Below are 16,579 nucleotides of genomic sequence, written 5' to 3'. Positions count from 1 at the left end.
TATGAGTGCTACAGGAAGAAGCAATTAAAAGGGAAAAATTCCTGAATAATTAATAAAATATGAGTAGTTTTTAAAACTAATAGAACCTGAGAATTTTAAGAGGCAAGCTAAATATTAGCTACATTCAATCATTATTATAGTATATAGCAACTTGGTAGTGAGTCAAAGTGAAGTCGCTCAGTCATGTCCGACTCTTTGCGACCCCATGGACTGTAGCCTATCAGGCTCCTCCATCCATGGATTTTCCTGGCAAGAGTACTGGAGTGGATTGCCATTTCCTTCTCCAGGGGATCTTCCCGACCCAGGAATCGAACACGGGTCTCCCGCATTGCAGGCAGACGCTTTACTGTCTGAGCCACCAGGGAAGCCCTCTAGTAGTGAGTAGTACCACATAATTGTTTTATACAGGTCCCATATTCAGTCAGGCCTGCTTTTAAAATTAAATCACAAAAGAAAACACATGTTCAATCTGTTATTAAATGTAAACCATTAATCTGGATTATACATTTTAGGTCTATTAATTTAACAAAAATAGCCAAAAGTTGGTATTTGAGGAAAAGGCTTTTAGTTTAGCCTGTGAATAGTGAAAGTTAAAAAAAAAAAAAGCATGTAAAAAAACCATTTTCTATATAAACCAAGATACTCAAGCAGGTCCACCTATGTCTCTAGTTTAGGTCAGAAGTTGATTCAATATTTTAAAAGTCAAATTCTTTTAAACTTTATACTGACTTAGCTTGGCCTGTTTTATCTTTCAAATGAGTCAGGTTTTAATGTACCTAAAGGAAATTAAGCATACTGAAAAGACAATGGCTTCAAAGAATACATAATTGAGCAGAGGAATAACATACAATCACTGAATCTAAGAGATGGTCAAGTGTCATTATTCAAACTAATTCTGGGAGAAAAAGTTAGTTGCCCCCTTTCTGAAAAACAAGACACCAAATTTGAAAAAGTCTTATTCATGTGTCAACCTCCTAAAATTATTCATCATTTACATATATAGAGTATATGTATATACATATATATATAACCCTTTTTATCTAGAAGTGACACTGTTCTCCTGAAATTGAGTGGTTTTCCATTTATCCTCCAAATAATCTTTGGAGATTTAATCTAAAATGTGAGGCCCAATCAACACAATGATAATTTAAGCTAAGTATAAACATTTATGAAAACTTAGCACATTACAAACACGCCACTGAAGTATGAGGATAAAGAAAGACCTTAGTTCCAAAAGGAAAAACTACCGTTACAAAGAAGTGTTTCCCTGGTGACTCAAACGGTAACGAATCTGCCTGCAATGCGGGAGACCTGGCTTTGATCCCTGGGTTGGGAAGATCCTCTGGAGAAGGGAATGCAACCCACTCCAGTATTCTTGCCTGGGAAATCCCATGGACAGAGGAGCCTAGTGGGCTACAGTCCATGTGTCACAAAGAGTCTGTCACGACTGAGCAACTAATACTTTCACAAAGGAAGTAGTCTCCCAAATTCTAATTACATAGCGAATACTAGCTACACTTATTCCTCTGGATGGGAGATTTTGACTCAGCATTTATTTACGTATTTATTTACATGCTTTAATGTAACATGGCTATTAACTCACTAGTAAATAAAAATGAAGAGGGATTTTAAAAGTCTTAATTATAAAGAATAAAGTCTGAATTATACTAAATAACTTAACATAAAATGTGAAGGTGAGATCTAGGGGGAAATGGAATTCTCCAGGCAAGAATACTGAAGTGGGTAGCCATTCCCTTCTCCAGGGGATCTTCTGGATCCAGGGATCTGCTCTAATTTTTAAAATCAGACAAAGAATGTCAAGGAGGATCAAGTTCTAAAGCTTGAAGTCTTCTTCTAGGAGAAGATCTGATTATATGATGTAAGTCAAAGAGAACCAGTTTTTATGTTATACAGGATGGACTGGGGCAGACAGTAAATATTTTAGGTGTTGCAGGTCACACAATTTGCTCTCTGATGCTGTTTCTTCCTGCTCCCTTTAAAAAAAGAACAGCTCATTTTCAGCATGCTAGCCATAAACAATCAGGCTGCTTGCCAAATCAGGCCAGTCTGCAGACAGCAGATACAGAAGGAAAGCAATTCTCAAATACTAACTCTCCTCTCAAATTCCCCTTTCTTTTAACTTTAAATAGCTTCAGATAGAAGAGGAAATAGAGGTTAAAAGACTATAAGGATAAGGGATCAAATCTAACTTTCCAAATGAGAAGCCAAAGTGTTAGAGCATACAAATTGACCTGCTTACAGCTGAGACCAAATGCTCACTTTGCTCTCTTCCCCCCTTCCATTTTTGGAATGCTTATGACTCAAATTTGAGGACTCTCTTTAAAATAAAGACTCCTGGACCTTTACTATACTCACAGCTTAATATATTGTTTTACTGGAAACTTTTCACATTTTTTTATCATGATAAAGGAAGTCACACCAGGAAAAACTAATATAATACTTTTTAGTTTATACTGGGTTAGCATGGGGTTTAAGGGGGCTTAGAATTCTGTTCCCTAAATTTAATAAACTACCGAGTTTGCTCAGGCTGGACAGGCTAGCTTCTGAGGAGAAGCCTGAATAGGGCTGCTAAGTAGAGGGGACCAGTTCCATGATATTAACATTCAAGATAAGCAGACATCACTCCTCTCACCATATTCCTCTAGGACACATGGGGCCACCAAGCAAAAACCTTACAGGAAGAGTCTAATCCTATCCATCTACCATTTTCCCTGTTACAATAATACGGAATGAGAAACAGCATTTCATTGCCACTTCTCAGAGGAGGTTATATACAAAAAAGAACATTTTCATTTTCTTTCAAATGGTAACTTAAGCTCATTCTTTGTAGCTGAGTTTCTAATTGTTTCCCACAGCATTTCTGATTAAAAGCCTACCTTTATTATCAATGAAAAGAGTCTCTAGACTGAAACAGATACAGTCAGATATTCCAAATGAATCTTCCCTAAATTTAGAACAGGAATTCTTAAACAACTTTATAGAACACGTGTTACCAACCAATACCAAAAATATCTCTTCATGTGCCCATTATGAATGTAAAGCCTGAAATCTCTTGGATCTTTTAAAATACACTCACACAACATATGGCTTTATAAAATATTATCACCAATAAACCATGTGTCATCCAGGTTGTTTATGAAATGCCAGTTCTGAAAGGTCACAATTTCATCAGACACAGATTTGTGAAATTTTCACTGTAGATATGAGGTAATATGTTTTTTCCACATCATGTCCTCACTTTTCAGGTAAGAGGAATTTGACTCCTTTAAGACTGAAAAACAAGCCATGCCCTCCTCGCTCATTAAAAAAGATTACAGGAAAAAAATTATCACTTCTTCTGAATGATCTGTAAGTAGCTCCTAAACCCTCCTTTTATTCTACTGTATTTAAAACTTTTCTTCTTCTAGTTTCAATCTGAAGTCCTCTCTGATTCTTGCCAGCAACTCTGGTTTAAAAATAACATCCAATGCAGTCATTGCCAGAGCTTTGGCTGTTCTCAAAGTGTAGAACTGAGCTTCTTGTGATCCTAAAGAGGAGAGAAGTTAAATAAAGGTAATTTCATATGTATTACACCTAATTTATTCGTTTTCAGGTTAGCTCTCAATATCTAAATGGCCTCTCCAACTGACCACCACAATACAGTATTTCCTGAGGTGTTCGGTAAAGAAGTGATAATGGGCTAAACTGAGCAGTTAGAAGGGCAGCTACTACTACAAAAAGAGCTCATGTCAAAACATCAACACTTACCTGCAGCTTCAGTATATTGTTCTGTATGATTCAAGGCGTTAGACCCAATGTAAAATATGGATGAATCCCGGGAACCACAAAAGAAACATTTCCAAAATCGGTAGATCCTTGGAAAGGTAAGACGAATCATGAATTTTTAATTGCTAGTCCAACAGAGCACATGTACCTTAATCTCTATACATCTGACATGATTTATAACTCCTTCCCTTCCAGAAATTCTCTACCCTTTGGTTTCCATGACTCCACTCTCTACTGACTGGCTTTCTCTATGACTCCCTCTCTAGTCACTTCTGTTGCCTGTTTCCTGAGCACTGGTGATCCCTAGGGCTTCATCTCTGGGTTACTCCTTCCTCTGTGTCCTCAGGCAACCTCCTCAACATTGAAACCTATGTCTTCAATCACCTCTCATGTGTTGACAACCCCTAAGTCTCGACCTAGACAACTTTTGGAATAGGCTATTGAACAGCTTTCCTGAGAAGTCCTATGAAGACCTCAAATTTAACAAATGAATAATTTATACCAACCCACCCTACTTCAGCCTGCTCTTTCCCTTGAACTCTTATCTCGTTGAATGACATCAACACCCTGTTTTTATCTCCAAGTCCCCCTGAGTCTACATCATCAATATCTACCATATTTTAGGAGATACATTTCTAACATGTAAACATGTTAACAATAATGCTCTTTAAAGCACACACAAAAAAAACCTAAAATAACCTGATATACTTATGCATGTTTAAATTCTAATAGTTGTTTGTTATTTCTCAGAAACTGAAATGTCCCCATATAGCCAAGTCCTTAGTAACCTGTTTACTGATAACTGAGAATGAATTAAAATTCGATTTCCCCTTTAAGTAGCTTACTTAAAAATTAGAACTAAGCAAATTTAAACACTAGAAACACTTAGAATATAAAGCCAAGAGTAGGTTGGCTGTTCTAAAAGCAAATCTGTTCACATGACATTCTACATTCACTGAAGAGTTCTTTAATGTCTTTCTCCTAACCATTAAGTTTGTAAAAAAGTGTCATTAAAAAGCATAAGCAATACTTCCCCCAACCTCCAAAGTTGTTAAGCAAAACCATTTAACCTTGGATGGTAGTTCCCTTCCTCAAACAGCATGGTATGTCTGAAAGAACTTAATTACCTGAAGGGCCACTGAACATAGCATCTTCTGAAATGAAGTCTATTCCCAGCTTTTTTCCATTTTCAACATAAGCTTTCCACAGACTCTTATTGGGAAGAACATTGTAATAATCATGTGCTCCACCGTTAATTTCCACCTAATAAAAATTATAACACAAATTTAAAATTAATAAATTTGAATTCACGATCTAATTTTCAAATCAACACTGGTTCTCTAACAGGAAGAGGTTTTAAAAGGAGGCGCCTCCCCTTCAGGATATAAACTCTCTCAAATCTTTACTTTAAAAAAAACACATTTTTCTATAGTGGGAGTTCCTAGGACCCTATCTCCTTTATGCTTTACACGCACCAAAGCACACAAGGTCACCTAGTTCTACCAACCAGTAGTCTCAGTTTCAGTCACCTAAACCAGGAGTGGGGGCAGCCAGGAATCTCCACTTTAACCAGCACCCCCAAGTAATTTGATGCAGGTGGTCCCAAAGCCACATAAGAAACACTGCTCTAGGCTACAGCCCCTAAAAGACAAATCAAGATTTACTAATTTTCAGCCTGGAAAACCCCATGGACAGAGGAGCCTGGTAGGCTGCAGCCCATGGGATCGCTAAGAGTTGGACACAACTGAGCGACTTCACTTTCACTTTTCACTTTCCTGCATTGGAGAAGGCAATGGCACCCCACTCCAGTGTTCTTGCCTGGAGAATCCCACGGACGGAGGAGCCTGGTGGGCTGCTGTCTATGGGGTCGCACAGAGTCGGGCACGACTGAAGCGACTTAGCAGCAGCAGTAGTATACAAACTGACACTGACACCACTACCTGGTCTGAAAGGTATGAAGTACTTTAAGAGAAAGACAGAAGATCCACAGTGTGGAGGGGTTGACTATGGTCCTCATTTATTAATTTCAGTGCATTAAGATACAGAAGCAGTTTACATGTGCCCAGTTAAGAGGATTTACAGATTTAGATTTTATTAAATAAAAAATGGGCAATATTCCCACAAACTAAAGATAATTCCAATAACATTAGCAAAAACCAATTATAAAATGGCAGAGATAATAATTATTTTACTCTTAGCAACATCTAAGTTAGAAACAATGAAAATCTAAACAAAGTCACACAGTTGTGTCTGACTCTTTGTGACTCCAAGGAATTCTCCAGGCCAGAATACTGGAGTTGGTAGCTGTTCCCTTCTCCAGAGGATCTTCCCAACCCAGGGATTGAACCCAGGTCTCCCACATTGCAGGTGGATTCTTTATGAGCTGAGCTACCAGGGAAGCCCAACAGATACTATAAGTCAGCCAAAACATAAAAATTATTAAAAGACTATTTAAGTATAAGAGGAGATAAGCAATCTATCTGATAAGATATTTAAAGTAATAATCATAAATATGCTCAAAGAACTCAGGAGAAGAATGGATGAACAGAAAGAGAAGTTTTAAACAAAGAGTTGGAAAATATAAAAAAGAACTACACAGAGCTAAACAATACAGTAACTGAAATAAGAAATACACTAGAAGAAATCAACAGTAGATTAAATGATACAGAGTAACAGATGAGCAAAGTGGAAGACAAAGTAGTGATAATCACTCAAGCTGAAAAGAAAAAAGAAAAATGAATTTTTAAAAATGAAGACAGTTTAAGAACCCTTTGGGACAACATCGAGAGTATTAACATTTGTATTATAGGGATCCCAAAAGGAGAAGAGAGAGAGAGGAGCAGAGAACATACTTGAAGACATAATAGCTAAAAACTTCTCTAATCTGGTAAACAGACATCTAGTCCAGGAAACACAGAGAATACCAAACAGGATCAACCTGAAAAGGACCATGCTGTCATTAAACAGCAAAAATTAACGATGAAGACAGAATATTAAAAAGCAAAAGAGAAGAGCAACAAGTTACCTACAAGGGAATTCCCATAAGGCTATCAGCTGACTTTTCAGCAGAAACTCTGCAGGCCAGAGGGAGTAGCGCAATATACTTAAAGTGATGGAAGGGAAAACCTACAACCAAGAATACCCTCCTGACAAAGCTTTCATTCAGATTTGAAGCAGAGATCAAAAGTTTCACAGACAAGCAAAAGCTAAGAGTTCAGTATCACAAAGCCCCACCTTTCTAAGAAATGTCTGAAGGACTGTTTAAGCAAAAAAAAAAAAAGGCCATGATTGAAAATATGAAAATTACAAAAGGAAAAATCTCATTGCCAAAGGTAAATACATGGTAAAAGTAGTAGATCAACCACTTTAAAGCTAGTAGGAAGGTTAAAAGACAGAAGTAGCAAAATCATGTGTAATTATAATAATGAGTTAAGGGACACACAAAAGAAAAAGGTGTAAAATACGGTATCAAAAGCAGTAACTGTGACAGGAGGAATAAAAACAAAAGATAGGTTTGGCTGATTTTGCCATAAAGTTGCCTTCATAGCAACTATATAGAGCAATTCTAAAAGCATAACTGCCAATAAGGAAAAATATAACTTGCAGAAAGGCAGGGATTCTAGCTCAGCAATACCAGTTATTCTAAGTCCTGTGTGATAAGACAACTGTGGTCTTCCCTGTGCGAACACCGAACACCGAGTAAAATAAATAAGAATGAAAGACTTTCAAATCAACTGATTTTTGCATATTCAAGACACTGCCAAATGAAAGCAAGGCAAAATTAGGTTCTAATGTAACTTAATATAGACAGTCCCAGCCCACATATATACTTCTGATTATAACTTAGATTAACTCTTAAAAGTTCTTACTGTGCACCCAGTAGCCAAAGCTGCAGCTCTGAAGCAATCTTCTGCCTTTTTGGTCAAAACTGGAAGTTCTTTCATTGAGGGTGCACGGAAGTAATAGATTAACTCAGAATAAGAGGGAATGATATTGGGTTTTACACCACCATTTTTTATTATACCTATAAAAAGAACCAAATTACTGGAATTGAACTTGGAGCTTGGAGACCATTCCTTTAGTTTAAATACAACCATAAAGTTTTTCAGCCAAAACAAATATACAGAAAAATAGTTTAAACTTATTACCTTCACATATACACCAATCAAGATTTTGATGTTATTCAAGTTTCAATGCATTGTGGGATACTTACTGGCTAACAGGAAAAATAAAATAACTGTCTGTATGTACTTTAGCCTGAGGAATTTACATGATGTTAATAAATTATGATTCTTGACTAAAAAGAAACTGTCAGAAATTTTTACAAGTATTGTTAGCCTTCTGAAAGGGAGTTTTATTTCAGTGGGCTTTCTCACAGTTGTATATTTTGCTAAACTTTTGACATAAGGAAAAACCCCAATGGTATGAGGTTCTATAATTACCCTCATATCTTAGGAATCCCACTTTAAATGGCGTTTGGCTCTGGGGAAATATTTGAGAATATTTTTATGTCAATAAGAAACCAATACAAATCAAAGATCACAAAGTATACTCTCAGCTGTCAAAACAAATGCATTTATTTGGAACTACACTGAGAAGGAAGATGTATCCATTCAAAATAATAACTAAAATAAATAAGCAAAGCCTAATATTTTATGACCTGCTTTTTTTAAAAAGTATTTTTACATATTCATGTTTGGTCCTTTTAAAGACACTAAAGTAGAAAATTGGTAAAAGTGCAGTTACGAACTAATTTTAGAGTACAGCAAAATCGGGTAAAGAAGAGATTTGAAGTAGAATACTTTCCCAAAGCATAAGGAAAGAAACTAAAAAATAAATCTGCAACTTCAAGACAGTACTTTATTACTGTATTTACATTAAAGTGCTACACATAATTTTAAATTATGCATAATACGTTTACTTAGGATTAACAGCACTTGAATATATAAAACCAGTAACCATCAATTTTTTTTAAATGAGAAAACAATGAAATTTTGTTATCAAGAAACAGGATAACTGGGAAATCAAGTTCTAACTTTCAAATACCAACAGAAAGAACATATATCCTTTACATAAAAACATCAGTTCTAATACTCAAAATGACCATACTATTTATGTACAAATAATCTTAACCACATGTAAACAAACATCTACTATCCTGCCCCAGGAATTTCTGAAAATGTTAAAAAATTTTTTGAATATTCATACAGTACATAAAATGTCCCCAATTTTTTTTACATTTAAAAAAATTTATGTATTTGTTTTAAACCCCAATTTTTTTCATCAAATAGTCTATTAAAGAATTGTATTGCACTCAAATATATTAAGCACCATCTATTACCCAAAGTATCTGACATTTGTACCATGAACTCTCCAGGTTGGTTTCAGTTGCTGTCTTAACACAGACAGATTGTTGTAAGCGAGGACAGCAGCATCTAATGCATTCAGCCCTTCCCAGGGATAAGCAGCAGCATGAGACGCTTTACCGTAGTACTTCACAGTCACACTAGGAAATAAAACATCATTAGGGATTACTTTTTTCAATATCACTAAACAAAGAAAACCCAATCATTATTCAAAATTAATTCACACTGCTGGAATTTTTATTTGCAAATTATTTGTAGCAATAATGTATCAATTTACATATTTTAGTTCTAATTTACATGTAAACAGGAACTAACACAAAGAAGGCAGTCCAAAAAGAATTTTGCTCAAACTCCTCTTCAAATTAAATCTGTACACCATTAAACTTAAATAAACAATCCAATACTGTATTAAGTGCTGGTATTACAAAAAGATGGCTCCTGTCTTCTACACTGTATTGTGACAGTTCTCTATCAAAGGTCTGCAGAAACTCAGATAATTCTGTCTTAGGGGTGGGGAAAGGTCAAGGAAAGCCAAAGGAGGTCACTTTTTTGTGTGTGTGGGTTTTTATTTTTACTTTTTTTTTTTTTGCAGAGCTACCCCGCTTATGGATTTTTAGCTCTCTGAGGAGGGATCAAATTCTGTGCCCTCAGCAGTGAGTGCACAGAGTTCTAACCAGTGGACTACCAGAGATTTCCCAGGATGTAATATTTGAAATGGGTTAAGAAAACCTCTAAAAATCAGATTAAACTCACAATTTTATAAATACTATTGCTTTAAGTCAGCTGTTCCTGATCAATACTTTATTAATGTTCCAGAATACCCGTATCACTAAAGCCTTAAAATTTTATACACTGTTTTCTCACTTTCAAATAGTTCTCATGCTAGTCTAACTACTCAGATACAATAAAAAACAAATTTCAAGGGATTAGATCTGACAGACAGAGGGCCTGAAGAACTATGGACGGAGGTTTGTGACACTGTACAGGAGGCAGGGATCAAGACCATTCCCAAGGAAAAGAAATGCAAAAAGGCAAAACGGTTGTCTGAGGAGACCTTATAAATAGCTGTGAATAGAAAGAGAAGCAAAAGGCAAAGGAGAAAAGGAAAGATATACCCATTTGAATGCAGAATTCCAAAGAATAGCAAGGAGAGATAAGAAAGCCTTTCTCAGTGATCAATGCAAAGAAATAGAGGAGAAACAACAGAATGGGAAAGTCTAGAGATTTCTTCAAGAAAATTAGAGATACCAAGGGAACACTTCATGCAAACATGGGTATAATAAGGACAGAAATGGTATGGACCTAACAGAGGCAGAAGATATTAAGAAGAGGTGGCAAGAATACACAGAAGAACTATACAAAAAAGACCTTCATGACCCAGATAATCACAATGGTGTGATCACCAACCTAGAGCCAGATATTCTGGAATGTGAAGTCAAGTGGGCCTTAGAAAGCATCACTATGAACAAAGCTAGTGGAGGTGATGGAATTCCAGTTGAACCATTTCAAATCCTAAAAGATGATGCTGTGAAAATGCTGCACTCAATATGCCAGCAAATTTGGAAAACTCAGCAGTGGCCACAGGACTGGAAAAGGTCAGTTTTCATTCCAATCCCAAAGAAAGGCAATGCCAAAGAATGCTCAAACTACTGCACAATTGCACTCATCTCACACGCTAGTAAAGTAATGCTCAAAATTCTCCAACCCAGGCTTCAGCAATACGTGAACCATGAACTTCCAAATGTTCAAGCTGGTTTTAGAAAAGGCAGAGGAACCAGAGATCAAATTGCCAACATCCACTGGATCATCGAAAAAGCAAGAGAGTTTCAGAAAAACATCTACTTCTGCTTTATTGACTATGCCAAAGCCTTTGTGTGGATCACAATAAACTGTGGAAAATTCTGAAAGAGATGGGAATACCAGACCACCTCACCTGCCTCTGAGAAACCTGTATGCAGGTCAGGAAGCAACAGTTACAACTGGACATGGAACAAACAGATTGGTTCCAAATTGGGAAAGGAGTATATCAGGCTATATATTGTCACCCTGCTTCTTTAACTTATATGCAGAGTACATCATGAGAAACGCTGGGCTGAATGAAGCACAAGCTGGAATCAAGACTGCCGGAAGAAATATCAGTAGCCTCAGATATGCAGATGATACCACCCTTCTGGCAGAAAGCGAAAAACTAAAGAGCCTCTTGATGAAAGTGAAAGAGGAGAGTGAAAAAGTTGGCTTAAAGCTCAACATTCAGAAAACGAAGATCATGGCATCTGGTCCCATCACTTCGTGGCAAATAGACGGGGAAACAGTGTCAGACTTTATTTTTTTGGACTCCAAAATCACTGCAGATGGTGACTGCAGCCATGAAATTAAAAGACGCTTACTCCTCAGAAGGAAAGTTATGACCAACCTAGACATCATATTAAAAAGAAGAGACATTGCTTTGCCAACAAAGGTCCGTCTAGTCAAAGCTATGGTTTTTCCAGTAGTCATGTGTGGATGTGAGAGTTGGACTATAAAGAAAGCTGAGCGCCAAAGAATTGATGCTTTTGAACTGTGGTGTTAGAGAAGACTCTTGAAGAGTCCCTTGGACTGCAAGGAGATCCAACCAGTCCATTCTAAAGGAGATCAGTCCTGAATATTCATTGGAAGGACTGATGCTGAAGCTGAAACTCCAATACTTTGGCCACCTGATGCGAAGAACTGACTCATTTGAAAAGACCCTGATGCTGGGAAAGACTGAAGGCGGGAGGAGAAGGGGACGACAGAGGATGAGATGGCTGGATGGCATCGTTGACTCAATGGACATGAGTTTGAGTAAACTCCAGAAGTTGGTGATGGACAGGAAGGCCTGGAGTGCTGCAGTCCATGGGGTTGCAAAGAGTTGGACATGACTGAGTGACTGAACTGAACTGAAGGTTTAAAGAAAGGATTACATATTAAATAGTTATTTACAAAGATGACTTGCTTTGACAATACTTTTAAGCCTGAATAATAGTACCCATGTGTAAATTAATAAAAAGTCACTTAGATTTTTTTTTTAAATGAGTAGATTCAGGAGGCTCATGACAATTCTTACTGATTCCAAACATTCAATTAACAAAACAAAACAAGTAAAAGCATTCAAGTAAAATACATTTTAAAAATTTTAGGATACTTGTATTTCCTCAATATATATCTTATCACCATCACTCAGAAACTGGAATTTTAACAAAACTGGTGATAAATATTATAAAATAGAAAAGGATGTCCTTTATGAAAAGGATTCTAGCCACTATTTTTTCTAGGATTCAAATCTATGTACAATTAAAGCACAATAAACTACAGGAAAAGAAATGCTAATGCTTGTTTTGTATTAGCATTAGTATTTTAGGCTTAAAACGTATTTAAAAAGTGATGTGGAATGATATTCAAGACATACTGTTTAATTTAAAAAGCAAGAGCAAGATCAACAATATATTTAGAATAATATTTTTTGGGGAAATCCTCCTTTAAAATTTAATTTATACATGTACCTATTTTATGGCTATTAATACACCCTAAAAGTTCTGGAAGAATATATCTCTTAGAAAAGGACAGGATGTGACACAGTGCTTATTTATTGTTACAGATTTTTAGCATAAATAGATGAGTAATTTTTTAAATTTTTGTTCTTGTTCTCTTTCCACCTTAGAAGATGGCCAATGAAAATCTAAGAAGTCAGATACTAAGAAAAGGCCTGAGGCCAAAAGGGCTGACTTCAGGATCAAGGCCAATAAACCTACCTAACCCTAAATCCTAGAAGGCTAATGGACTGGGAAGCCTGCCTGCCAGCCACTGGCCCCTTCTAGCCAGAGGCATTGGCAGAGATTTCTAATCTCTAAAGTTTTTCAGAGGTGTACTACTATACATCATCCTTGAAACCAAAGACGAAAGATTCTTCCTCCTGTCACAACACCAATTTCTGGTGATAAGGCCGAAGACACCAGGACAGTTAAAATACTCACCCTCTGAAAACAGGGGATGCAGAGAGGTAGGTTAACTGAACTATCCTTAGCACTGAACTATCACTAGCCCTCCTGGGTTGGTTCCTCTATTACTCTCTAGATACTGCAGAGAATGTAGGGTTTTCCTGAAGCACACTGAGCAGTGGCTCCTTGGAACCCAAACTACTAACTGGACCATTAACTATTATGGTGAACTTATGAATGTAAAAATTTAAACCACTTCAATGATGCACCCAGGTACCAAAATAAATAAGAAGTTTCTTTCAACTTGATTACTCACTCATGTTCAGCAACATCAGGTAGATAAGCAGCATTCTCTTGAGATGGATGGGCCATAAAAAACACATCAAGATTTTTGAAAGCCCCGGCTTCAATTAAATCAATTTTGCCACCACCATCTTCCTCTGCAGGGGTTCCCAGGACAATTACCTAGAAAGAAATAACTGTGTCAGAGGGACAAAAATTCCTAGTAGGAAATGTCAGTCAGATTTCCTTGCATATATATTCACAATCTACATCAAACTATGAAGAGAGATTTTGTTCTCTGACTCTTAAATTATGCAATGGGCATAAATATATGGTGCTAAATTAATCACAAACTTGCAGTTGACATTATTATACCAATTTATTGCAGAGTATGTACTAAAACCTCTACAGGAAATTTTTCCCAATCTTCTAACACAATTTATATAACTAATGTCAAAGATGAAAAAAGATAAGTACTATATACTAAGTCCCTCAAAATTATTTAGGACTTATTTCTTAAAGCTTTTATTTGATTATCTTTTAGTATATGTATATATATAATGTTCATAATCACTTTACTGTAAGGAACTTTTTAGTTACTAGTTATCCTCACAACAACCCTGTGAGGTAGGTAAGAGATTCTTGTCATCATTTTAAGAAAGGTGGTTTTGAGGCACGGAGTCAAGTGTCTTGCCCCAGGTCACAGAGCAAGTCTTAAGGCAGAGCTGGGATAGATACCCTGACCTTCAGGCCTGAACTTTGTTTCTTTACTAAACTACCTCTTTAAAAGGTCTTAACACATTAATCCTTTATGAAAAATATTAAATAAATCTTAATACCACAGTTAGAAATGGCCAACTGTTACACAAACTACTAATTCGATTCCACCAGCTCAACCAGGCAGATTTATTGGTCACCAAACACCTAATTAAACAAAAGAGAACTTTACAGAATAAACATTTTACTTTGATATTTAAACTTTAACTTCTTCAAACAATTTTTAAAAGTAAAGACAAATTATCTATAAACAACTAATACACTTTCAAGGTCACGTACAAGAACACAATGAAACAAGCTGGAAAAAGTCTTGGCTTGCAAAGAGAATCAACATAAAACTCCATTTTCAGGTAAGACAGATAACCTTCTAAATCTGAGTATTCAAAATCAGAAGTGTGTATACTTCCAGGCATCCAAACTCTTATATAAGCTGCTTTTTACTCTTAATCTTTGACTCAAGAAATCTGATGACTTTTCAGGTTAAATCTTGCTGACTTCTCTGAACCTTTCATAAACCTGGTTAAAGCTAAACCTCTCCAGTGTTTCATGCAACAGCAAAGGACACCTCCTCCCCCAAACAAAACAAAATCCTAGCCAGATGAAAAACAATGGCCCAATCAGAGGCAGAAAAGAGAAGGCAGCTAAACAGAAAAAGCCACAAAAGATGGAACTGTTAGAATAAAAGAGAAAGGTTACTGACGCTGGAAAAAATGGGCTAAAGAATATGAAATATAACACTAGTCTTCCCCTTAACCGGAATGGTGCTGACTGAATCTTAGCTCACAGAATGAAGAATATACAATTGGAAAAACAGAGTAACACAAGATTAAACTTGCCCACCTGGTGGGCTGCCGTCTATGGGGTCGCACAGAGTCGGACACGACTGAAGCGACTTAGCAGCAGCAGCAGCAGCAGCACGGCTAACATAAACAACATTTCCCTGTTTAATTTCGAGTTAATTTCTTAAAATCACGAAATAAACTTTAAGACTTAAGGATCAACTCATCTATGTTCTTAATGGTCACTCTCTTCCCATTTTCTGTATACTTCTAAAAGTTTTGTAGTTCTACTGGCTGAACATTTCCTATCCAAACTCCAATGATTCTAATCACAACAGCTTCTAGAACTGCCACAAACAAAAAAAAAAAAATTTTTGGAGTCTAACAAGGAGGGTCTGCAGGTTTCCCTACAATAACTACTTCCTTCTAGAGCTTGCACAAGCTTGTCAGCCAATTGCGATTGCCCCATTACCAAAAATAAGCCATCACGAAAACCAGGCTTGGTTCTAAGGTCTTTCCTAAGGGAGAAAGTCAACTCAATTGTTTACAACTATACAGGAGAAACTTCCCTGGCTCAGACGGTAAAAGCATCTGCCCACAATGTGGGAGATCCGGGTTCGATCCCTGGGTAGGGAAGATCCCCTGGAGAACGAAATGGCAATCCACTCCAGTACTCTTGCCTGGAAAATCCCATGGACGGAGAAGCCTGGTAGGCTACAGTCCGTGGGGTCACAAAGAGTCGAACACGACTGACTGACTTCACTTCACATACAGGAGAGAAAAAGCAAAAATCTGTAAAATGTCGCTAGGTCTGCAACTCATGAACTACTGATTTTGATCCAGGGATTCTGCCCACTATAGCAAAGGCCAGGACATCGAGCGCTGTCTTTACACCTGCCCCGGGGTGGGAAGGGACTGATGCGCAAGGGAAGCGCCAGCTGCCGCCCTTCTCCGGTCGGTCCCGGACTGGGCAGGCAAAGAGAGCCCCACTCCCGGGTCCCACCTCACCTTCACCGGCAGAGGCAGTCCGGCGAGGCTCTCCAGGGCCCCCTTCACGCCCAGGGCGGCCGCCGCCCCGACCTCGGCGATCAGGTTGTGGCCGCAGGCGTGCCCGATGCCGGGCAGCGCGTCGTACTCGCATAGAAAGCCCAGGTGCAGCGGGCGCGGTGCCGCCCAGCCCCCCGGCGACCCCCACTCCGCGCGGAAGGCCGTGGCCAGCTGGTAGTGCGGCTGCACGGCCCACGACCCGGCCGGGGTCTCGCTCTGGAAGAAGCGCGTCAGCACTCCGTGGGCGTGATGCTCCTCGTAGGCCAGCTCGGGCTCGCTCCAGATGGCGCGGCTCAGGGCCCCCAGGCGCTCGGCCGCCGCGTCGATGCACTCCGCCGCGCGCAGCTTCAGCAGCTCCAGATCGGAGACGCTGGCGCAGGCACCCCCCTTCCACCGGCCGCTCCTCTCCGGGTCTCATCGTGCCTACAGCCTGTGACCGGTCAGCAGTTCTCGCCGTGGAACGCTGGCCGCTCCCGGCGGCCCACCGAGCCTGCGTACACACCCGGCGTCCGCGGAGGTCGTCGCCACAGCTCCCGGGAGACCGCCCCCCGAGTCCCCCGGCCCCGCCTCCAGAGCCTCGCCCGAAACG

The 16,579-nt window shown here is 38.4% G+C and overlaps 1 protein-coding gene across 1 annotated transcript; it reads right to left on the bottom strand.

The window, feature by feature from the left end:
- Nucleotides 1–2,168: 2,168 nt before the first annotated feature.
- LOC113889414 (peptidase M20 domain-containing protein 2-like) lies at nt 2,169–16,527 on the bottom strand. The gene is given in 9 exon segments (XM_027536079.1): nt 2,169–3,547; nt 3,769–3,819; nt 3,822–3,875; nt 4,914–5,049; nt 7,656–7,810; nt 9,150–9,292; nt 13,422–13,570; nt 15,952–16,377; nt 16,379–16,527. Coding segments are annotated over 9 exon segments (1,284 nt in total). The 5' UTR covers nt 16,409–16,527; the 3' UTR covers nt 2,169–3,407.
- Nucleotides 16,528–16,579: the final 52 nt, after the last annotated feature.

This window comes from Bos indicus x Bos taurus, unplaced genomic scaffold (assembly GCF_003369695.1).
Source record: "Bos indicus x Bos taurus breed Angus x Brahman F1 hybrid unplaced genomic scaffold, Bos_hybrid_MaternalHap_v2.0 tig00478940_arrow_arrow_obj, whole genome shotgun sequence".
Lineage (NCBI taxonomy): Eukaryota > Metazoa > Chordata > Mammalia > Artiodactyla > Bovidae > Bos > Bos indicus x Bos taurus.
This window is presented reverse-complemented; position numbering and strand designations above follow the sequence as displayed.